This window comes from Camelus ferus, chromosome 2 (genome assembly GCF_009834535.1).
Source record: "Camelus ferus isolate YT-003-E chromosome 2, BCGSAC_Cfer_1.0, whole genome shotgun sequence".
Classification (NCBI taxonomy): Eukaryota; Metazoa; Chordata; class Mammalia; order Artiodactyla; family Camelidae; genus Camelus; species Camelus ferus.
The window spans coordinates 66867380-66891577 of NC_045697.1; the positions used below are offsets into that span (position 1 = coordinate 66867380).

At 44.7% G+C, this 24198-nt stretch overlaps 2 protein-coding genes and 1 long non-coding RNA gene across 14 annotated transcripts in view; 2 read left to right on the forward strand and 1 right to left on the reverse strand.

Annotated features, from left to right (window-relative positions):
* BMPR1B (bone morphogenetic protein receptor type 1B) overlaps nt 1–11852 on the forward strand; it is a 347906-nt gene extending 336054 nt beyond the window's left edge. For all 11 annotated transcript variants that reach the window (XM_032460090.1, XM_032460082.1, XM_032460042.1 and 8 more), the window contains 3 exons: nt 3007–3182; nt 6420–6550; nt 8029–11852. In XM_032460090.1, coding sequence (XP_032315981.1) covers nt 3007–3182; nt 6420–6550; nt 8029–8154 — 433 coding nt within the window. In that variant the 3' untranslated portion in view covers nt 8155–11852. The remainder of the gene's footprint in view (nt 1–3006; nt 3183–6419; nt 6551–8028) is intronic.
* A 4687-nt stretch (nt 11853–16539) lies between these two features.
* Nucleotides 16540–23890, forward strand: LOC106730606. Its single transcript, XR_004312647.1, has 4 exons — nt 16540–18789; nt 20217–20434; nt 21865–22175; nt 23343–23890. It is a non-coding gene; the product is annotated as an uncharacterized LOC106730606 (long non-coding RNA).
* The window catches only part of UNC5C (unc-5 netrin receptor C), a 339287-nt gene continuing 334811 nt past the window's right edge, over nt 19723–24198 (reverse strand). For both annotated transcript variants that reach the window (XM_006192262.3, XM_006192261.3), the window contains 2 exons: nt 22293–22471; nt 19723–21564 (listed from right to left, as the gene is read on the reverse strand). In XM_006192262.3, the coding sequence (XP_006192324.1) occupies nt 21399–21564; nt 22293–22471 (345 nt within the window). In that variant the 3' untranslated portion in view covers nt 19723–21398. The remainder of the gene's footprint in view (nt 21565–22292; nt 22472–24198) is intronic.

Consider the following 24198-nt stretch of genomic DNA (forward strand, 5'->3'; position numbering starts at 1 on the left):
CTCTTTTTGACTTTGAAAGTTAATGCATGTTCAGCTTTCCTCTGCCCTTATTTGGGAACAGGTAAGATGATGTGACCGAAGACCTGGAAGAGGATTGCCGTTTAATTACTTTCAAGTAGAGAAGCCCTCCCGAGGGAGGGAGAGGCAGAGCTGAGTGTCTCGGAGGATCGGGTATTTTATAATATCAGATAGGAATTACTTGTAATTAGTAGGTTTATTGTTTAAATATTATGTTAAAGGCATTTGTCATTAGGCTAATAGTCATCTGTTACAAAATTAATTTGCCTAACAAAATTCGATTTATTCTCCTAGATACCTGTTATGTCTCATTTTAGGGTCTACATATAATGGACATTTTTACATTTCTCTTTAAATCATCCATAGTAATGTTTACTGTAAAAAAAAAACCTTTCCCCTCTTTCATGTAAAGGATATTCTTTATCTCCCATGTGCAAGGCCCACTGTGAATGGAGATGGAAGGGGCCTCTGCTCTTTGGGGATATAGCAAATGATTAGGACAGTTGTTCGGGGCTCGGAGGAGTTTATAGTCTTAGGTTGGAATATGGATGTTTACTGAGATACTACAAGGGAGAACATTTATTCAAATTCTTCTCAGGGTGGATATTTATTCAAATGCTCCCAGAGGAGACGTTTATTCACGGAGTATTGGGAAACCCCTAAGATGGGGAGAGGAAGGTGAAGGAGGGACCAGGTGCCGAGCACGCATGGCCTGTGTAAGGAACTGGTTTCAGAGGATTTGATGGACGAGCAAAATCTTTGATTGTGTGTTTTTTCAGTGTTTGAGGGAATGAGAGTTTAGAGGTGAACCAGACATGGTCTGGCCATCACAAATCTTAATTCTGTTATCATCAGGTAACAATTACCTTTTACTTTGCCAATAGATGTCTCCATGTCACAAATTCCATTAGCCCTCCCTGACCTCCCAAATCCAAATAAGACGTTAAGGAGCTAAGTGTATAAGAATAGAAAGGAACTGCCTAACGTCTTTATCAGCTGTGATCAGAGTATATCTTTGGCTTGAATACACTCTGTGGGGCCCATACTAAGACTGTTCTGAGTTCCCGGTCCATGTTCTGGAGTATATTTTAGGCCCTTTACCATCTTCTTTCCATCTGCAAGACCCCATGGTGGTTTCTCTGCATGAACCCAGAATTCTCTACCCAAGCCCACCACTGTCTTCCTCTGGTGATTCAAGGTGATCAATAACACATGCACATAACACATTAATGAATTACTGACTGTGTGTTCACATGAGCGATGTCAGTGGGTAGAAGAGGAGGAGAGAAATTAGAATTGAAGCTGGAGCTTTTGTGGCATCTTTTAAATCTGGTATTTTTCCAAGTTATCATTAACTTCTCAGCTCATGTTCCTTCCTTAAGCGATGTACTATTTAGGTACATGAGTGACTTATTCTATTGCATCATGCTGGTAAATTCTGAGATTCATTTAAACTCTTGTGCTAGCCTTAGAAAAGAGCCCTGAACACTGAAACCTACACTTACGGATGGTAGGGAGTACCAGCTCTTCAGCCTTTTTCATTTAAAAAAAATTGCCACTATAACTTTTATCTTAGGAAAACAGGCTTTTCAGAGTTGTTGCTTTTAGAAAATCCGGAGGGGCCTAATGAGCATCCCGGTGACACGTCTGATGCAATTGCTTTAGGTTAAGGGTTTTAGCTGCAAGTGAATTTTAAATGGCTGTAAAAATGAAGCTTTGTAAGTTTTAGTAAATGTACTCAGTTCTGCAGTGTACAGAGGGACATCTACCACCCTTTGCGTTTTCCCAAATGACACTAGATATTTTATGTCCTAGAAGACAGAGATTGAGGCAGTGAGATCAGATCCAAAGGTTTTTTCTCTGAAAGCCACTAGTGTTTTGCCAAGTTTGCTGCTGTCTGTGACACAGTGTGATAAACGTGGTAGCTGATACATGCAGCTGTTTTCCATGTTGAGAAAAACGAATATGTAAATGCTTGAGAGTGGCGTATGATGAAAAGAAAAAGAAAAAAACTCTTTCTTGGGATTCAGGAGAGAAGATTTATCTGAGGTTTTACACGAACTTCAGTTTAATCATGAGGTTTTGTACCTTTTCTGTTTTATAGTTTCTTTATCCATCAAAACGGGGGCTTACTGCTCCTTAGTTCCACCAGTTTTTGTTGAGGTTCAGGACTGGTTGCACTTGTGTTATGTGCTCAGGACTGTGCTAGTAGCAATTTTACACTTTCCTCTCATTTCATCGTCAGCCTCTCAAGCAGCCGTAGTTCAACAGCTTTGAATCACAGGTCCGTAGCTCTGGCTCCAGCTCGCTGCCCTGAGGCAGTGGTTTCCACCTGCTGGTCTGCAGATTGGTGTCCGTCCATCATGAATTTTCTCCCCATCCAAGGGAAATAATAATAAATGGATCGTGTGAAATTTTCCTAAAGCTGAAGACATTATATTGGAAGGAATTATTTCTTTTTTTTTATTAAAAATACATGTTATTTGGTTTATGAAATAATAGTGATAATATAAAGCTTTTCTGTAGGTCCCTGCTTATCAAAGTAGAACATTTGAAAATCTTTGTAGGTCCTCCCCTCCCATCTCTGTTTACTTGTTTGTAGACAGAAAAGCCTCACAACCACTGGCTTAAGAAATACCATCTCAAACAAACCAAACAGGCACGTGCACGTGGCCCATGGTTGAGAGCAAGGCTTCTGAAGTATGAAGGGGATCGTGGTGCTTTTAAGATACTTAATAGACATTTAGCAGTAATTCGGCTTATATTTGCTCCAGTGGCAAGGCAGCCCTGTATGCTGCAGCTTCATTCTGACTGTGTCATCCTCATTGGATTTTCTACCTGTGAATGTTTAACTTCGGGCAGGAAATACTTTTCAAGGAAATGTTACTTCCCGGGGGGGCAGCCTTTCCCCCGGGCCGGGCGCCGCCGCAGCCGTCCCGGGCTGGACCCCTTCAGCGCTGACCGGGCTTTGCTCTCTTCTTTCCTTAGCGATACCAATGAGGTTGACATCCCGCCCAACACTCGGGTTGGCACCAAGCGCTACATGCCTCCGGAAGTGCTGGACGAGAGCTTGAACAGAAATCACTTCCAGTCCTACATCATGGCCGACATGTACAGCTTCGGCCTCATCCTCTGGGAGGTGGCTAGGAGATGTGTGTCCGGAGGTGAGTACCGGTGATCCTGTGGCAGCCCCCGCACACCCTCTCTTTCTGGTCAGAAATCAGAGCTTTCCCATGGTTCACAAAATCAAATTCTATTTGATTTTCCCCTTTATTTCTGATGACGTGGTCTCAATCCTCCCAGGAAATGATATTTAACATCGTAGAAGGACCTTTGACTGCCTCCTTCCCCTCCTCCTCCTCCTGACAAATCTTTCCGAGACACGCTGTCAGCGTCCTCGTGCCCTTTCAGATGTCACTCCCTTCCACTGTAGGTGTCATCTCGCTTTCCTCTTCAGCTCTTCCTCCAGCAGTTGCTCCGTCAAGTCAAACCCCTTTCCCACCCCTTCCAGCCTCTTCTCACCAACCGACTCCCCCCTCATCCCCTGCCATCAGTGTCCTTTCCCCGTGTCTGCCTCTGCACAGATGAAGGGAGGGACATACATGTGGCATGGGACGCCCATGGTTTAATCCCCCTGCTTCTTCACTTTCCATAATACTTCCTTATGCCGCAGTTTGAAAATACCAGTTTGTATCAAAAGGAAATTAAACCCATAAGAATGTTATTATCGTTCATGATAACTTTTCTACAAAACATAGGGGTCCCCTAGGAAGACTAAGAAGACATCCTTAAACATTCAGAGGTGTTATTACCGCTGGTAGTATTTTGTTTACTGCTGCATAATCTGTCTTTGAGTAGATTTCAGCATTTTAGGTGAGGAGCTGAGTCGTTGGCTCTCCAGCACAGGGACCCTGTTTATGCCTCTCCTCCTCCTTGTGCTCCTGAGGAGACCTTGGCGCTGCTGTCTTTCCCATGTTGGCTAGTTCCTCACTTTCGTGAAAACTTGAGCTGAAGTGCGTGCGCTTAACCAGTCCAGGGGTTACCTCTGGGACCTGCCATTTATTATTTGTGAACCTTTGACAAGTTACTAAACTTTTGTTTCAGTTTTCTTATTTTCAGAAGAGGTGAGTCACTGTGTCTACCTCAGATGGTTGTTGTGAGGTTTCAGTGATTGTACAAAGAATGAAAACCACCTGGCTAATAAATAGCACTCAATCCATATACAGTACAAATAGCTATTTTGAATTTTCATTTTGGTTGGTAGAACCTTAACTTACAACTTAGATTCATATTTAAATATGGAAGAGAAACAGTAAACCAGCAGGCACTCCCGCTTTTGTAGAAAGATCATCTTCGGTGATGTGGTGCCTTCTGACTGTCCTGGGAATTCTGTGCCCCTTACAAGCAATTTAAAGTAGAACACGTTCCCTCTAAATTTCCAAAAGGAAATTTAATGTAGGAACGTTTTCCTAACCCGGTATTTTATAAATCTCCCATCATAATTACGCCTTCATGCTGTGGTAAGAATAGATAGGCCTGTTTTTGAGCTGTTTGCTTACACTTACTAAGACAGGTTTCTAGAAGTAAGGGGGCGGCAGAGCACAAGACTGCTTTTCTAATTATGTTTTCCTGAGCATCCAAAGTGAGTCGGGCTACGATAAACCTGTATTTGAAAGCCTGTGGGTTAGAATAAAGGAGAAATGATTATCTGCTTAAAACATAAGCCAGTCTTAGGTAAACAGCAGGGTATTAATTGCTTTGCTAGGGCTGTCCTGGCCTGTGGAGACTGGAGAGGTCTCCCTTATCTCTGTATGAGGTTGGCAGGTATTTGTCAGAGCCCAAGCTCTACCTCGTACCAACTGCATGGCCTTGGGCGGGTTACTTAATCCTTCAAAAGCATCTTTCCTCATCGGTATAGTGTGGTTAATAATGCTGCCTCATACGTGTGTTTATGAAAATTTAACAAGTTATATAACATACCTGCCTCCATGCCTGGTAGATAGTAGCCTCTCAACAAATGAATCTGTGCAGGTCCAGCCAGGTAGTGGCGCCAATATTAGGCACTGAGGAAAATGTGAGATAAATTAGATTGATGTCATCTTTGTCCCAAAGATGTTTCCAGAGCCACTGTCTCGAGAATTAGAAAGGGAGGAAGAATGGGCGTGCAGTAAGCATCCCCCATCCCTTAGACCTTGTGCTCTTATTGTCTTATTTAGGGATGACACACAATGGAAGGAAATATTACCATAAGTAATAGATATAATTAGACTCTGGGATCTCAGCAGAGTAAATGGTGACTTGAAATGATCTAAGAAAACTTTTGAACCTTCTGATTCTTTAGATTATATATGGGTTTGAATTTACAAGAAAGGACATAATACAAGATTCAGATTTTTTTTAAAAGTAAGCCCCCAGTGAATTTAATGATGCAGTGTGCAACCTGCCAACCTGTTAGTATCATCTTGTTCAGATAACAAGTGATGAAATTTCTATAAAGGATGATTTAAGATAAGGAGTAAGGGTTCTCTGGAAAGATTGTTCAGAGCTGCTTATAATTATTGTGAGGGGTTGCTCAAATAAGGTCGGAAAGACACAGGTAGCTGCTTTTTTAAAGGACAAGAGGAAAAGGTAGAAATTAGGTATTAGGAAAATGAAATGAGACAGAATTTAGCGTGGTAAGTAGTATTTCCCTAAAGATGACGTTCTTTTGTATTTCTTCACTCTTCTTTCAATAGTACCTATTTTTTCCTAATAGTAATGTTTTCCTTGTAGGAAGTTTAGATAAATGTAGAAAATTTAAAGAAGAAAATAAAAATCAGACAGTCCTTGCACCTAAAAATCATGGTTGATATTTTTAGGTGTGTATAGTTTTCCAAATTTTTAATGTGCAAAAATACATTCACGTGATTAAACAGAAAAAATGTAAATCTGACATTTCATTCAAGTAGGATATCCTGCCGATTTATTATGAGATCATAATCTCTTACTGCAGTAATAGAAATAGTTACATATTGTGCAGTGTGAGTTTGGGGTGTGTCTGCCAAATTTGCACTGAGATATAATATAGATTTTTTAAAATTTGGCGTACAGTATAAGAGCCTCTATAAAACCGGAAATAAATTTGAGATGCTTGTTTACTTAGCTTCTGGAAATTAGAAAAAAGGCTTGAAGACATAATAATGTTTCATTATGCTTCCCGTTCATTTTTTTAAATTAGACTGTGTCATTTGGACACATTTTATCAAGGTGGGTTTTTTTTTTTTTTTAATTTTGCTGTTTGTTTTTTTTTTTTCAGCCTGAACTCTCTTTGGTACTGATAGAACTTTCCTTTGAGAACAGTTTGTTAGACTTTTACTTCCTCTTCCCAGAAAATAATAACAGTGATAAAACCGTATTTTCAGGGATCGTGGAGGAGTATCAGCTTCCCTATCATGATCTGGTGCCCAGCGACCCATCTTACGAGGACATGAGAGAGATCGTGTGTATCAAGAAGCTGCGTCCCTCCTTCCCCAACCGCTGGAGCAGTGATGAGGTGAGGCTGGTCACGGTGTGGCTGCAACCGATGTCAGAACAGACTTTTCTCCTTTTTCCAAAATTCCAAACATTCGTTACAGGAATTCTTCTTTGCCATGACAGGGGTGGTAACGGTGCCTCACGGGGATAATATATATGATGCTGAGTGCTGAGTGTTCAGTTATCTGTTCCTTTCTCCTGTTTGACTTTGCCACTTCCAGACTACATTGACTGGGTCCACATAGAGCCTGCCTACCCGGTAACATTATTTCATTTGTTGGCGATGTCCTGATACTTGTATAAAGACCATCATTTTTCTGCATGTGTGTTTGTAAAGCATCGTGAATGTTCTCCGTGGCAAACTCACATATAGCGTTCTCTCTCTGCAACGAGGGGAAAGATAGGCACCTGAAGGATAGGGTTTCCTGTACACAGAGGTGGTACAGGTTGACCTCGTTGAGATGCCTGACTGTGCTGGGGACCTTGGTTAATGAGGATGATGCGATCCCGTGGGAGCAGACACACGTTCAGCTTGGCTCTGAGTGTGTCATGGCGAGACCTAAGCAGGTCCAACGGGGAGCTGCTCAGGAGGAGATGAGCTGGGCCCACCTTGCCTTTCCTGCCCCTTCTCCACCCACCCAGGCCTACAGAGCCCAGCAGCCCTCGGAGGAGTGGAACCTTCAGGGAAGAGTTTGAAGCATCCCCAGGAAGAAATGCACCAAAGCCAGTGCAGACAAATGGACAGAGCACTGTATAAGCTAATTCTTCAATGTTAAGAAATTTAAAAATAACCTTTGGTTCATTGGTTTTGTGGCTAGCTACTGAAATGCTAAATAATACATATGTTTTCCAGTGAGCTGGGCAGAAAACTTTATGAGATGCTGGAGTTATATAATTTTGAAGCTAGTTATGGGCATTAATATTACTCAGAGTCCCTTCACTGAGGATTTCTAATGAAGTGAAATTGTGCTTTTCAACAGGAAGGCCAATAATTGAAACCACAGGAGAACACAGGAGAAAGTGGTAGTGAGGCTGTGCACGGGCCATTAATCTTGCTCAGTGGTACAGCGTGGTGCTATCATGGTGGCCGACAGCTGCGGTTTAGCAATAACCATGTTTGTCTGGATAGTATGGAATTAGATAAAAGACTTAAGCTTATCAAGTCTTATAAACAACCTGGGAGTGTGCAGAGGAATCCAGACTCCCTGCGTATTTTTGTATTTGTTTAATCTGACTTCAGAGACACCCTTCCACAATCAGCAAAGCCACCTGCTCACTCCTGTCACAAGGAAGACGGGAAAATCTGTTTTAGTCGTTTGAAATTTGCATAAGAAAATAATTTTTATGGAATTTTAGGTCTGTATGGTTTTAATGGGTACCTTTTAAATATATATTCAAACTTTAGAAACCCAAAACTAAAAAGCCAGTAGCAAGCGCCACCCTCGCAGGTAACAGATTTCACCAGTGTAACTCCAGTTTTCCTTTGCCGTCCTGCAGTGTCTCAGGCAGATGGGGAAACTCATGACCGAGTGCTGGGCCCACAATCCTGCTTCAAGACTGACAGCCCTGCGGGTTAAGAAAACACTTGCCAAAATGTCAGAGTCCCAGGACATTAAACTCTGATCTGAGGGCAAGAAGCAGCATCTCTGGAGGAAGCCAGCAGGCACTCTTCTGTGGGTAGGCAGAGCAAGAGATGTTCCAGAAGCAGCCACAGTGCAAGCCTTGAATGCCGTCCCGCTTCCCAGCAGGCTCGGCCTCACCTCTCAGGGAGCAGCCTGCAAGGAGAGAAGTTCCCAGAAACACGGATTCATCGTGTCTGTTTGTAGGAGGGAGAAACTGCTTGGGTAACTTGTTTAAGATGTGATGCATGTTGCTTTCTAAGAAAGCCCTATATTTTGGGATTGCCTTTTTTTTTTTTTTTTAAAGATGCTTTAATTTTGCCAAAATAAAACAAATAAGGTAGATGTTTTAAGGTTTATACTATTACAGTTTAAATAATAACAACACAAGTTCTTCCCAGAAGCTCTCCTGGAAGGTAAATGCAGCTGTGTGTTGCCATGGGTACTTTGTGTTGCACTCTACCAATCAGAAGACAGTCTATGAAGGGGGAGAGCAGCGAGTGGGACTCATCCTGAAAGCCCCCTGCCCCCCCCCGCGGCCCGGCCCGGGCCGTGTGGACGCACCTGGGTATGGACACCGCCTGGCGGGGCACAGTCTGGGATTCCTGCAGGTGACCTTCTGCAACGTCAGAGGATGCACAGAACAAATGAAGGTTTTATGTGACTCTATTAGATGTAAATGTTGACACTATTCTTCAGAACCACTGTGTGTTTCTGATTCTGTTAGGCATTTTCTTTCACGGTAAAATCCCTTCCTTTTCAGTAAACGCAAACAAAGCTGTTTTTATGCGCGGAGAAGTGGCCCATGCATGCTTTTGATCATGCAAGTGAAAGGATCAATATTAAGTAAAATGGCCATCAGTTGTGTGGAAGACAAGGTGCTTAAAAAAGAGAATTTGCTCTTGTGCTATAAGATGTGTCAGAAAGGTAGGGGTTGAGGGTGGAGGTGCAAATGCCTTGTTTCTTAATACTCAGATGAGCCCTTCTCAGAAGCACCAGGGAAAAGTTGGCACACCTTACCGTGCACAGATAGAGATGGCTTCTTTTTGTTACCATCTGCCTTCTGCGTGTCTGAGTTAAGGGAAGGAGAGGAAACATATGTGAGGTTAATTTAACTAAATTTTAATTTAAAAATAGATAAATAAACCCTCTGGGAGAGGAGAGGGATGCTAGTGGAGGCCACAAAATATTATGGCTGCTGCGATCTGCTATCCTAGGGTAGGTATGGATCGAGTATGTACATCTTCTGTGATAATTTCACATCTTAGGAATGCTGGCTGTTTATTTTATTCTCATGATGTTCAGTTCACTTTTTAATTTATTATTTTTTCTTCTCTGTGGCACTGGTGCCAAACATCTCTTCACCTGTTCAGTTCTGTGGGGTTTGACCTTTTGAGCAAAGTTGAGTCATGTCATTGACAGGGCCAGTATTCCTTAGCATAATAAAGGTTAAAATTGTATATACATCCCTTTCAACTTCATTTAATTCCTGGCTGTGGTTTTCTTTTCCATAGAAATTCTGTAGTGTTTAGTAAAGAACTGGGAAGTACCTCCTCTCACCCCTTAAAAAAAAAAAAAGATTGTACCTACCAGAATACTCCAGAGGGCAGTGTTTTATAACACATTTTCATGTCACCACTTGGTGGCTGAAAGATGGAGAGTTTTTGAAAATGTGACAGCTGCATGAAACGTGGGGACTTCTTCCTCACTTCTGAAGTGGGCCTGCAGCTGGTGACAGGCTCCTTCAGGAAGCATCCAAGGGCAGAGACTGGCTGTGAGCTGTGCTTACGGTTTGGAAAAGTGTCAGAAGAAACAGTGTCCTGCATTCAGCATTCACTTCCCAGTGCTTCATAACCACATCTCCCTGTGTAACAAAGAATATTTTCTTAATCCTTGAATATGAAAAAGTTTCTCTTTTTTCAAAGATTAAGAACAGTTGGTTCCAAATATAATGGTAATCAGAATGCTGCTTTTACTGATATTAAGATAACCTGAATAGTGGTGTAAAGGTTCCTTTCTCTTGTGTTAAATCATGTTCTTTGTGGTAGCTGAGGAGGGGTATGTGGCTAGAGCTAAGTGTGCTAATCATCTGAGCCCAGGGGAGAAACTTCAGTGCCTCTAATCAGGTCATCTACAAACAAATAAGTAAACATTTAAGTTTTTGTTTCTTGACTTTCCCTAAATTTAAGTGATGTTGGGCTTACGTCTTAGGTAAAAATGTGTTCTGTGTTTGGTGAGCTCTTATACATGGATAACTTCAAATCAGAATATGTTGTAGGGAAGTGATGATTTGAAAGTAAACTAGATTTCTTAGGGAGGTGTTGATTTCTGTGAAGAAGGCTAAGAAATTAAAATAGAATCCAAGTTTCTCCTGTATAACTTGTTTGTTTGCTTTAGAAAAAATGGATAGCTCACTTTCTAATCCCCAACCCGACTGACTCACTACGAACATTTAAAAATATTTCCTGATACTTAAAAAGGCCCATTTAGTTATTATAGTCTTTCAATGAGAGAAGAATTTATTTATGAATAGATTTTTCTTTGTATCTTACCAAAATCCACCTTGCTTAGGGAATATTAAATTGTCCTTAAAGAGACTACCTACTTCCAAATAATTCATTTTAATTTTTAAATTTCTGGTAGCTCAGAGTGAATTTTATTTTATTTTTTTGTTTTGTCTTTCAGTAAACTCATGGGAACCTGGAAATAATGTAGTTGATTGCTTATTTTCAGGATGATTTCAAAGACTAAGATTTTCTTCTAATCGCTTCCCTGCAAAGGAATCCTAAAATATTACTTGTTAGCTAATACAAGTTTTGTATGCTAAGATGTTTGTTTGGGTTTATAGTTTTTGTATGTGTGTATATATTATATAAATATATATGTATATATAAATATTATGTTCAGTCTGGAGTCTGGCACAACTCCACCATGTGGATTAGAGAGTAAAGTATTATGGATGGTAAAGTACTAAATGAAACATAATATTTATTTATAAAAGGGTGTGGATTGTTCATCACAGGCGACAGTGCTGTGAACACTGTGAGGAGACAGGCCTTTGACCTAGAAAGCACCGCTCAAAAGTCACTAGTGACCGTTCTTTTTGTTCTCAAAACAAAGCTTCTTGGAAAGCGTACTAAGATTGTATATGCAGGGGATTCTCTGACACATTTCAGTTGCTGTGTAGCCAGCGAGAGCAAGTGCTGGGTAATGACCGATTTTCACGTTCCCGGGGTCACGCATAGTCATCACGAGTCAGTGTCCTGTGCTTTGGTCTGTTCTGGTTCTTCCTTGTTTGTAGGTGGAAAGGCACTGAAAGAAGTCCAGTTTTTTAAACCTGAATAATTCTGTCATTACATCTCCTTAGAAAACTTAGTCACATCGCAGTGGAAATGAAAGAAGTGGCATCAGAAGTGGCTTAATTTAGCAGCTTTGATTCCTTTTGTAAAACAAAACAGAAAACCAATGCCACATTTCTCGGAGAACAGTTAGGATATATAAGGGATTTTGTTGTCTGTCTGTTTCAAAAGAAGACTCACTTGTGTTCTTTCAGGGAACCAGTGCCTTACTGAGTTTGTATTGTATATACTGTAATTATTCAGGACTAGGGAACAAACAGTTGTATTTGTTACAAATTGTATATGGCTTTGTTCTAACATTCCCCCCAATAAAACGGTTTCATTCTCGCCTTGGAAAGAACAAGTCTGTTATCTTACAGTTGGGTCTTTTTTTCCTCTTCAAAAATAGGCGGGAAAGGCAGCTGAGGAGAGCAGTGCCGGTAAGTCTGTACCTTTGGTGGCAGGAGAGCAAGACAGAAGGTCCAAGGGCTCCTGTTCTGTCTGGTTCGGAGGCACAGTTGTCTGTGGGGAGAGAGGAAAGGTGGAGAAGTCGGTGGTCTGACAGGAGTGACAAGGTTTACAATTGCGTTGTGGGCGATCACAGAGGGATGGTGGCCACGCCAGGGGCACTAACTGCGTGGCTCAGTGGCTGAGCTGTGGCCTCTGGACCCTCAGGCAGCCACGTGAGTCCAGGCGTGCTCATCCGCTCGGTTCTGTGACACTGGGCATGTTTTGACCTCTTGACTCAATTTGCTTCCCTTGCAGATAAGAACAATACTTCTCTCTGCTGTGTGCGTCAGTTCTGAAGAGGAAGTGAAATGATCCATGCGCCAAGCATGAGGTGAGCACTCAACTACTACTGAATAGTAGCTGTTACTGCAGACTTTGTGAAGCTTTATGACTTTACTTTTTCATCAGTGACCCAAAACAGGCAGTGGAGACTGTGGCCTGGATTCATTCGCGGGAGGCGCAAGGCATCAGGCCCAGGTGGCAAGGGTCGTGGGAGATCAGAATTACCACCCTCGGGGGTGGCTCACGTGGTCCAGGGGTGGGAGGTGATGAAAGAGGAGGCAGCTGATAGGCTGAAAGAAGCAGGTCAAAGGACAGGGAGCTGCGCCGGGGTGGAGGGGGTGGAGGGGGTGTGGGCGCAGTTCCTGGGAAGGGGGCTGTGTTCAGAGTCAGGATTCCAAAGACGGAGCAGCCGGACTGAGGACAGGCTGAAGGTGTGACTAGAGGGGTGGGCGGATTTAGTTAGCAGACAAGATTGTTGGTGATGAAAGAGGAAGCCAAATGCCAGGCCTGCAGATCTGTCTCTGGATTTTGAAGCCTCCGGGGATGGCGGCAGTCCAGTGACGAGAAGGTTGTGAGGTGAGATTCTCCAGGGCTGCAGAAGCAGCGGGGCGGAAGCGGAGACAGGCTGGTGGGGCCTGCTGGCCTGACGTACGGGGGAGCAGGGCTCTGTGCATGGGCGGTGACCTGGAAGCAGCCTAACAGTATGAGAAAGACCCTGTCCTCCCCGCAGCTGTGAGGTCCTGGGGTGTGGGACCACGAGAGTGTTGCTGGGGTTTCTGAGCCAGTGCCCCTGAGAAGAGAAAACCCTCTGCAGGGAGAGGGGGAAAGTGTTAGATTATTTTTCCAGGGACTGGACATCCTGGAGGGCAGAGTGGAAAGCGTGGTTTGGAGGGCGTCCTTGGGAGGCGGGTGAGGAGAGAGGGAACCCAGCACGGGTTGGGCACGGACAGCACAGGAAAGTGTGCATCTCAGTTACCAGGGGCTCCCTGGTTTTTGTGTGATTGGCCGTGTTTAGGCAGCTGCACTTTTGCCCAGAGAATTCGTCCCTAGCATTAGGACTCAGATTTTACTCCCACCCATGGTTTCACTTTCTCAGTTCTGGGGCAGTACACTGGGACCACGGTCCCCGCCTCGCAGGGCTCTTGGGAGGAATAGGCGGGGTGACTGTGTGAAGCGCGTGGTGACTCGGGCCAGGCTCACAGCAGGTGCTCGTAAATGCTGCTCTCCTCCCTGGCGTTAGTTTCACAGGATGTAAAGCTAGCGACATTTACAACAAGCCAGAGTCCGCTGTGGGGACATCCCTCCCACCCTCCCTGCACCCCTCTCCTGTATGCTGTGGGCCTCCCAGGACTCAAAGGCCGATGGATAGTAAATCCCAGCTGAGGTGAATAGGGTCTTCTCTTGGGACTTTTAAGTTGCAACCTTGGTTCCTTCAGGTCACAGCAGGGCACAGGTGACCCCGCTCTCAGAACCTCTCTCCCTGCAGAGCAGTTCCTGCCCTGGGTGGTGGCATTCACTGGCTGGAGGGAGCCCTGGGCTGAGGAGGGTCTGAGCCGGCCTGTGCTGCTGCAGAGAGCCCATGTCCCAGAACTTTCCAGTGACCGCAACCAGACAGGGGCTCAGGCAGGGGCCTCACGGACTTGACTTGGAGGGTGTGTGCACCCTTTGCTGGGTTTGGTTTTCCCTATGGGAATCCCGGCCTCCAAAGCAGGGCCCAGCGGACGGTTGTGGGCTGAGTCTGCGCCACTGTGAGCTTGCTGTGCACAGTGCTGTTTTGTTCTTTGAATTTCTATTCTTCGAATGGAGCTAAATTCCCAGCCGCGGGACCCACTCCTCCCCTCTCTTTTACCCAGGTTCCACTTCACGTGTGGCCACCACTTCCTCAGCCCCGACACACAGCCAGCTCTGTGACCGGGCTGGACTGAGTCTGAGGTCCGGGGGCACCGCTGCTCCCCGAGGCTGTGAGGCTGAGGAGGGGCTGGGGCGGGAGCAGCCCGCACAGTCCTCTCACTAAGGACGGGGCCACCGTGTGTCCACTGCGCACTTGGAGACTTTCTCTGGCTCATCACCCTGAACAGGGGGGCTGGCTGTCCTGGAGCAAGTTGAACAGGCCTGCCTGGGCCTCCCGTTCCCGGTGCCCCATTCATTTCCTACCTGCCGGTGCGGCTGTTTGCAGACTTCCTTTAAGTTGGGGTCTCAGAGCGTTGGGCTCCCACTCCTCCTCCCTGGGGCCTCCTGACCAGCCGTCCCCAGACGTCCTTCTCCCCCTTAACTGCTCACTGGTCTCCTGGGAGCTTAGAAAACTCCCACCGCCCAGGCTACACCCCAGACCCATGAATTAAGATTCTCTAAGAGTGAGGTCCCAGCAGTGGTATTTTTTTAGATCTCCTAGGGTGATTCCGAGTGTGGAGAGGCCCGAGAAGCATCGTTCTAGAACCTCATTGTGGCCCCCGGAGAGGCTGTGATGACCATCCCTGCAGAATCCAGGAGGCTTTCTGTCCTACTGAAGGAACACAGTGTGAGTCTTCACACAGAGGAGGCTTTATTACAAAGAAACAGGGAGGCGGGACTCTCTGTTGCTTATAAATATAATTTATTACCTGTCTAAAAATTCTTCCTTACATTTTATACATGGTGGCTGACAGAATAAATGCAGGCAAATTTACAAACCCAGGGTCTGCAGGAAAGACGGGGAGAGGCAGCCGGCGAGAGGGGAGAGGCACGGCCAGGCGGGCATCCCTCACCCCCGCAGCGGACAGGTCGCCCAGAGAGCACGCGTCCGCTGGGGAGCTTCTGGAAAAGGAATTGCATAGAAGGTGCAGCAGGAGGGAACTCCACCACAAAAGAAGTGTTCTGTATCTGAAAAGCCAAGCTTGTGTTGTCGTGTTTAAAGAAAGAAATCCAACCAAGCACAGAACCTTAATCTGACATTTCTGCGGTTGAACTGTTCCACGGGGAATAGCAGGTGCCCGACACGCCCTTCACAGCGGACTGCTGGGGAGTTTCCTCTGACACACTCTGCTTCTCCTCTTTAGAAAGGGCGAAGAGGGAGGTCACCAACTTGCAACAGGTCAACATTAAACTCAGTGAACACATACAACACTGTGACATCCAACACACACATACATACACACGCACACACAGAGGTGATATTCCCTGCCACTGGGCTACAGTGCATTCTGTCTGGAGAGTGAGGGAATCCCTTCCAAGGGGCGGCCTGGGAAGGGGCGAAGGGGAGAATGCAAATCGCACTCAGCTTGTCCTGATCAGCTGTCCTCTTTCTTTCCCAAAGCCTGGAGGAGTGTGCATTTGAATGTATACCCCTATGTTTACAGGTGTCATAGGGACTCTGAGCACATACAAGGGCGAAGGCATTTCCCGCTGGCTGTAGATTTTGTGCTCTTTCATGCTGTTCTAAACAGGCATAACATCCAGGACACACAGCTCAGGCCATGATTCTCTGAGGTTGTGCTGATGATCAGAGGTCAAGGGCTCATCAATTCTTAGGCTGCTGATCAGCAAAATTTGCCTACGACTCACGTTCTGAACTCCAGAACTGAGCGTTATTTCACCCCAGGTCGATGCCATCGGGTTTAGCAGCAGCTCTGATTAGTGCCAAGCCCAGCAGACCTTTGGAATTTAAGGTTGGCATGTAGGATTCAAGCATATTTGTAAAAGATCCTGAAGTGTTAATGGCCTTCAGCAATGCATCCTTTCGCTGAGGCACAATCTGAAATGGCATGTTAGAAGGCTGGTGTACAGGAGCAGAGCCTTCAGCTGGTGGGCAGCTGACTGTATCTCAGGGCACCGTTCTTGTTTTCTACTCAACAGCTGGTAGGCCAAGACTCTTGTGACGTTCTGCAAGGATTCCTGACTTGGGATTCCGGAAGATCTCTGGACAGACCTCTGCGCTGTGCAAGAGTGTAAGTACACGGCAGGCTGGGAAGCAGCCTCTGACACCCGCTTGGTTTTGTGTGCTCGTGCATTTGTGCAGGCCTGTCTGTCTGCCCTCCTGGCAGCACCTCCCCTGTCTGTGTTAAAATAGGGCGAGGCGTGTATGTTACATGTGGTTGAATGAGCCCATTAATATCCCACCTGGAGATCAACACAGGGAGGTGACAAGCCCACTGTAAAGAGAGCCATGAACTCTTCTGAAGACAGATGTTTAGAGTAGTATTTCTGAAAATGAGGGCGATCACACAAGGCTGATAAGACTAAAGGATCAGGAAGTTAATTGTTAGTCTGAGGGGAGACTCGCCCGGTGACATACAAGGCCATCTCCCTACTTTTCAAAAATAGTTGATTTTCAGTCATGAATTCTGGAAATATTTATGATTCCATTTGGCTTACTTGACCTGTATGGACACAGGCTTAATTTAACAACGGTTACTATGTATTTATTCCCCTTATGCGTTATTCCATTAAAAAGATCATTAGCGATGCAAGGGAACTATTTCAAAGTGATCATTACAGCCAGAGATTAAACAGATGGATTTCTTAGGGTAAAGAAATAGCACTCCATTGCACAGAGGCAAAGTTCTAAGGATTTCAGTCAACACTAGCTCAGTCAGGTTTAAAAAAAATACACACACAGAAACAATCCAAAGAAGCAAAGTGTAATAGTTGGTCCTATGAGGCACTCGAAAGGTAAATCAATGTTGTATTTCTTTGAGATAATCAATAATAAAAATATTTTCCTTATGGGATCCATAAAATCTAATGCTCCTTGACCCTTATAATCATCTTTACAAATAACTGGCTTTGAGCAAAGGCATTCTGATTCACAAAAGCTCCTCTGTTCTCAAAGAAGATGGATAAAACCTAACTTCACTTTGGCTGTTTCCAGCCATCCTGTCTCTCATCGGCTTTGGCCTTGCACTGAGCTTCTCCGTGCGAAACTGCTAACTTGTCGAGAACTGTTCAGCAAAAGCCAAAGCTCCCATTCAAGCTGAAGACTGAAAACTCGACAAGTGAATGTCTTCCACCTACTTGACGCTCTCCGGCAGGTCAGTACTTTTACTTTCTTTGCCTCCATGGGGGTGGAGCGTGTAGCGGCAAAGGCTTGTGAATTCTGGGGAGACAGGTGTTCAGCTGCTGCCTTCCCCGGACGTTACTGCCGGAGGGGAAAGCAGACCAGGAGCACAGCAAGAGCCTTGTCTGCTCCTCTCCAGAAGTCAGAAATCTCGATTCTACCATTGGGATGTTTACTTTGAAGGCATTTCACTTACAGGAGAAACACCTCTGTGAAAACACTGCTGACTGTGGATTCCAGGGAGCTGTGGACTCAGTCTCCATGAAGTCTCCCTGAAGAACGGTTCTATGGTTTGAATGCTGGGAGACTAAAGTCTATAAAGTAACAGTATATATAAAAATGGCTGATGGCTATGCACTTCAGTCACGGACGTCTCACCCCAAATGCGGCCCTGCTTTGGAGGCGCTTACATGGCTCATGTGAGGATGGGGATTTTTCTGCGTAGCTGAGGTGAGCAGCCCCGCCTGTGTTCATGCTGTTTATGAAAAGGCTGTTGGCTGTGAGCGCCTCGGTGTTACACGTTTGGCATCGCCTTGTGCCTAGTTATCAGTTCTGAATCTAACTTCTGTTCCTCCCAGATCACTTTAAGGAAATCTGCATGAATTTGGTGAGAGGAAAATGAAAACAGAATGAAACCTCTGCCTTTAGATCTCCAAATTCAGAAGAAAGGAAGCTAATTTCTTCTTGAGTAACAACCACAATTTTCGCTTCACTGGACATAGTACTTTCATTTGCATATATAAAACTTATTTCTACATGGATGCTTTTTCCACTCCAAAACTAATTGTTAGAGAACTAAAAGATGATTTAAAACACACAAAGCCCAATGAAAAATATGTGTTAAGAACAACTCTTTAAAAACTGTTTTGTAAAGATTTATATGTATTTCGATAATTTCTATAACCAAAATCCAACTTGAGACATGTTGTGTATCAATGAGTAACATACTAGGTTCATAATGACATAATTTTTGATATGGGAAATTCAAGTGAAAAAATGTGAGAATAAGACAACTGTACTTGAAGTGAGCCTTTCCCCACACCTGTTTGTCATAAAGGTCCTGTTGACTCTACAGGTTTTCTTTTCTTTTCTTTTGTCAGACAGCTTTTCCTGAGTTTTTCTACCAAACTCAGGGTAGATAGTGTTGTCCACCACTAGATGGCACCAGGCACAAGTGGCAGATTTTTTTTTTTCCTTCCAGATGAAGTCAGCAGCTCTTTCCTCACAAGCTACATAGAAGCGCTAGGAATTAAAGGCAGGACGTGTCACAGAAGGGCTGATGAAGTAACTCCCCATGTGCTGGACTGTTGAGTCTGCACCTTCTGCATTTGAGAGCAACCTAACAGCTGGTACTTCACTCCTTACAAGAAGGAAATCAGAACTTGCAGTGAAAATTATTTGATGTAAATGATGTGTTGGACGTACGGACATGGACATTCAGTTGACAGGGAACATGACGTGATGGGGTCCATGACAGGTAAGTGCCTCACTTACAGGGAATCAACTGTGCGTCCCGTTTCAGGCGCTGAGAAGTAGAACCAAAAACCACGAAGCACCTGAAGGGAACCCCTCAGGCCCTCAATGGCTGCGAAAATGCAGTTCCTGCTAGCTTCTGTATTTCTGTTGATGATTTTTTAAGTCAGTTTTGAAATTGATTTATCTGGATACTATCTATTTGCTCCTTTCTACTCTTTGCTTTTTTTTTTTTTTTTTTAAAGATTTCTAATTGTTGACTTCCACAGATGAGAGTGGCCCAAACCAGTAATAAGCAATCTTGAGAAGTTATTTCAAGATGCAGCAGTGGACAATAACTTTCTTTTCTCCTCCTCATTTTTAAAAATTATATATTTAAAATTTGTTCTATGTAGAATAGCTTTACTGTCTTTTGGTCACATACGCATTGCTGTAAATGTATTACTATCCACTGAACTTGTTTATTCGTGCAGTCTTTCCCTTTCACAACCAGTGTAATGTATTTTTATATGTGGTACAGGGAGTGGCCTGAAAGAGAGACTGGGCTGTATCTCTGAGACAGAAGATAAGAAATGAAAGGTATGAAAGAAAAAGCTCCCTATCAAAGTATTAAGTTTCTCAATGATGAGGATGGAAGAACCTGGGAATATCAAAAGTTACCAAAATAGTTAGGAGAGGAAATTATATGTGGAAAGAAGGGGAAAAATGTATAACATTATTTCTAAATCAAATCCAGCCAGCAATCTCGATACCTTCAGCCCAAAAGTAAACCACAGGTATGTTTTGAAAGTTCTGATTCATACGTACGGGTGCTTGTTGTTCAGTCTTGACTCTTTATTTCCCACCTGCTGAATGAATGGTGTCTCTGTGTTAAAACAAAGAGCCTGTGGTCCTAAGGAAATATCATAGTTACAAAAAGTAGTCTGATGACTGACTATTTTTCAGTTAAAAAATTTTTTTAATTAAAAAATTTTTAACCAAAACAGTAATAGAACATAATTTGCAACTAGTCAGAAAGGCAAGTGGTCCCAAGAGAGGAAAGAAAGTGATGATTAAGAGATGTCATCTCCGGGTGAACAGCATGATGCAATGACACAAAGACGAGACTTGAAAGCATAACAAATATGTTACAAGTTAGAATAATCATCTTCAAAGTTGGAGCTACTTGAAAGGCATAATGTAGCCTGGGCAAAAGACAGGGTGATTCTTTAAATGATCCAGGTCAGCGTCCATTGTGATCTTCACAGTGATGAATGAGACTGGAGGCATCACAGTGGAAGTCCAGCATTTTTGAACCTTGAGTGGATCTAATCCTACCCCTTCCTTTTACAGGTAAGGAGACTGAGGTCCAGCGAGGGTAAACGACTCTCCCAAGGTAGCACAGCTAGGCAACAACAAACCCAGAATGAGAACTGGTTTCTTGATTTCCAGGTCAGAAGCTGTCCCTCCAACCACACTGCCTCCACAGCAGACAGAGGACCAACAGGCGGCGTGTGGGGCCACGTGACCACAATACCAAGTGAGCTTTCCTGGAGGTGCGTCCCATGACAAGACTCAGGACAAAGCCCCTTCCTGAGCAAGTGGAAAGAACAGACTGATGAAGTCAGCACGCATGGACCACCTTTCCAGGACAGAGCGGTGGGAGAAAGGTAAGAGGTCAAGGAAGCGACGCCTGTTTAATTAAAATGGTGACCACGCCCACCCTGTTGCGTGAGAAGGTGCGCGGATCTAGTCAATAGCTAAACGCTAACAGTACTGCTAACAAAACAGAAGTTAAAGAAAATCCTTGTACTAGAATACTTGTAAATACTCATCAATAATAATAATGATAATACCTTTAAAAAAACACTTCAAATTGCATATTACAAACACACATGTTGTGAAGAAACGCTTGTTTGTGTGGCTGAACATGAATCACTGTCTTCCTGCGAGGCTACAGCTTTACTCCCCAAGGGTAGGAGGTGGGCGCCCTCAGGGAATAAGGTGTTTTAGCTATTTCTCCTTTACACTTAGATTCCCCATGTCCCTGATACAGACAGTAACATGGGTTCTACAAGTTCTAGAAACAGAACACTGATGGGAAGGTTATCTGAGACACTTGATGCACACGATTTGTAGGAAAAGTCTGTGATGTCTCTGTAAATTACTAATCTGAGAGAGACACAGCAAACCATCCACAGCTTCAACTCCAAATGATTTAAACAAAAATAGAACGAGCCATGGACAATGTCTGCATCCCTGTCCAATTTGATGTAAACAACGTTTGTAGAAACTGGGTTTGTTAAGAAAGTTTATCCATATATCTGGATAGCAATAAAAAGCGTTTCCTAGGAAACTGTAAGATCCTGTACCACACAGCATACAGCCCAACTAAGAGGAAAATTAGGTTGATTTCTAAATTCAAGATACACATTTGTACAACTGTTCTTAGCTCCGGTGACGACGTCCAAGCCGGGCGGCCATGGGTAGCGGCAGTCACCTGCCTGCCTTCTCTCTGCTGCGGCCTGGCCTGTGGCGCTCACTGGTCCAGGCTGGGCTTCCTGCTCAGCTGCACTCCCCTGGGCGGCCGCAGCCCCTGTGATTCTCGTCCTGCACTTTCAGCTCCAGCCTGGGTCAATACTGCCCTTCGGCTGCGAGAGACACTACTGTTTCGTGTCTTCCCATTTCTTCCAAGACAGCTGCCAGCACACTCAGGTTTCCATCTGGGAAGTTCTGTGCTTCCCAAAGATCCAGGATGACACCAGTTGGGCTTGATTTGGTGGCAAAGTAATTCAAGTACCTGTAAATGGTAATGGGAAGATGTCCTGAATGGTGTGATTTATGGACCTAGTTTCCTTTCAGTTTTTACTAAACCTCTTTGTGTCTGCATTTCTTTAAGCATCCTGGTCCCACTTGAGAAACTGTTGCTTACAGTGAGCCATCCTAAATAACTAGCTCGCTCTTAATTACATCAGCCCCAGACAGGAGACGTGATGTTTAACTTTGTTAACCTCAACTCTGAGTAAGATAATTTAAGAGACAAGATGTCTACGGGTCACATCCTAAACAGGAAATCAAGAGACATATGTTTTCTTTCCAGCCCAGGCTCTGAGCATCTTTGACAAGTCACGCCACGCCTTTTGGTTGGTAGTGATGGCAACGTCCTACAAAGCAGCTCCTGAGGTCTTTTTATAACTTAATAGCAATGCTGTGTTTAGCACGTTACTTACCCATCCAGCATTAGGTCCTACTCAACAGAGGAGGGACAATAGCTACTGAACGGATGTATTATTTAGGAGGACTTAACTCCCCAGCTTTGCAAAGTGGACTACAAAACTTGATCCTTAAATACATCAGATAAGCCCAGGATGTCTCTCAACGTGTCTGCAAGACCACAGTGCCAGATACAAGGTAAGAGCTTAATACATGTTGGTGGAATGGAAAGTAAGTAAATCTACAGGTGGAAAAAAAGGAATGTTGCCCAAAACAGCCTGACAGTTACAAGTCCTGGAGCCCGGCCACACCCACCTGTCCAGGTTTAGCTTGTGGGCCAGCATCCTCCAGTCATGACCCCTCGTCTGCGGGGCGTCCAGGCTGCTGCAGAGCTTCTGCCGGATCGGCGGAGGGATGCTGAAAGCGCTGGGGCCCGTCATGGTGGTGATGGTGCTGGCTGGATCCAGCAGAGGCAGATCAGTGCCAGTAGGTTCCTGTAGTTCAGGCACAGGAACAACACAGCGTTATTTCTGAAGACAAAAGCAATCCTTACTGAACCTCGCAACAGAACGCTGTGCTTTGAGTGGTAAGGAGAGATGAGGGCTGTTATCCTCCTCAGTAAGAACAGCTTCTTCTGAAACGGAAGTCGTGATTCTCTGTGACCTGGCTGAGAGGGAGAGGTACACTTTGAGCTGACTTTGCACAGCCTTGGATTTATGGGGCTTCCGTAAGGGCTAGGCTAGATAGAAAGCTCAGGTGTAATTCAGGAACAGCTTTTCTAACAGGATTCTCTAGGGTGAGGGAGGAAATATCAATACTCGTAGGGGTTTCGATTTTAGGAGCGGAGAACTGTTCAAAAGGGCAGTTCTTTGAGAATGAACAGATCTGAGAGTCCAGAGACTGTCTGACCCTGCGGGGAATGCCCTGGGCAAATGCTCCAGTAAATTCTCCCTCTAACCTTTCTAGGAGATAGCTCAGTTCTGCCCTTGTTGAATGAAATGGAACACGGCTCTCCCCTAAATGGTGTCAAATTAAGACTAATTTTTCAAAAGAAAATGGTGAACATAGTACCTTGCCTCAGGGCAAGTTGCTAATGGAATTCTCCAGTCGCTGGTATGCCCTTTTTTTTTTTTTAATCTAATTTTAGTAGAGAAAACCATAAATTGGCTCTTAAGATAGTTTCAGCTCATAAAACAGCACAAATGCAAAATCTGAAATTCATCTGCAGGAGAAACTCTAATCATTTTCTGATCACTTCTGCTAGTTGGAAGAGCAAAAACAAATGTTGCCTGGGAACTATTAAAGCAATAAAAGAAAATCCACTTAATCTACTTTAAATGTCATCTCTCTTTTTTTTCAAAGCAGGTAACTCCTTGGTGTACATAATTAGTTGCTGGAGGATAAAGTAGCCACATGCAGTTCCAGCCACCAGGAAGTCTCAAAGGTCTTGCAGAGCGTTCAGCTCAGAGGTCACTGCCACTCTTGCCTGGAGCCTCCCATCCTTCGATAATCCTGCCCGGCGGGGGCCGCTGTCTGTGTCCCAGTGTCACTGGATGGTGTGCTCCACGTTCCGCGATAGCAGCCAGGGCTCACAGTGAGACCTATGCAGTCGCACTGCAGAGTCCATCCCGGGGCAAGGGACTGCGAGGACAGAGGGTTCTTCACCTCAAAGGCACAGAGCTTAAACAACGGGGACCAGAAGAGTGACATGAAGGCACATGACTGTGGTTTTCAATGGACATGGGGATGTCTGCCCCAAGTGCCCAAGACTTATACTGGATATAAAATAAGGTACAGGTTGGGGTGGGCAGAGGCGTAGAGAAATCCGAGGTATACCCACAGCTTAGCGCCCTCGCCCACTTTGAAGTCCTGCTGGCTTCTCGTGTCCCCAGATTTTGGCCACAATCACTCCTGGCTGCTTACTGTTATCTATCCCTTCGGCCAAACTCAGCTTCCTAAAGCCCAGAGCTGACGCCTCTCTTGCTCACTCAGGGCTCCCCTGACCAGGCGCTGAGGGCCACTTGCACAACCTGCCTGGTCGGCTGGTCTGAGGCCCCAGGTGCTCCCAGCACCAGAAAATCTGCCCACCTTCCTCAGGTTGCCTTGACCACAACTCAGTCTCCTCAGACAGGACATTCCCTGTTTCCAGGGCCTCTCTCAAGGATGTCCCTCTGCCAGTTCTTGTGCCCTCTCCCTGCATCTCTGTCAAGTAACCCCCCTC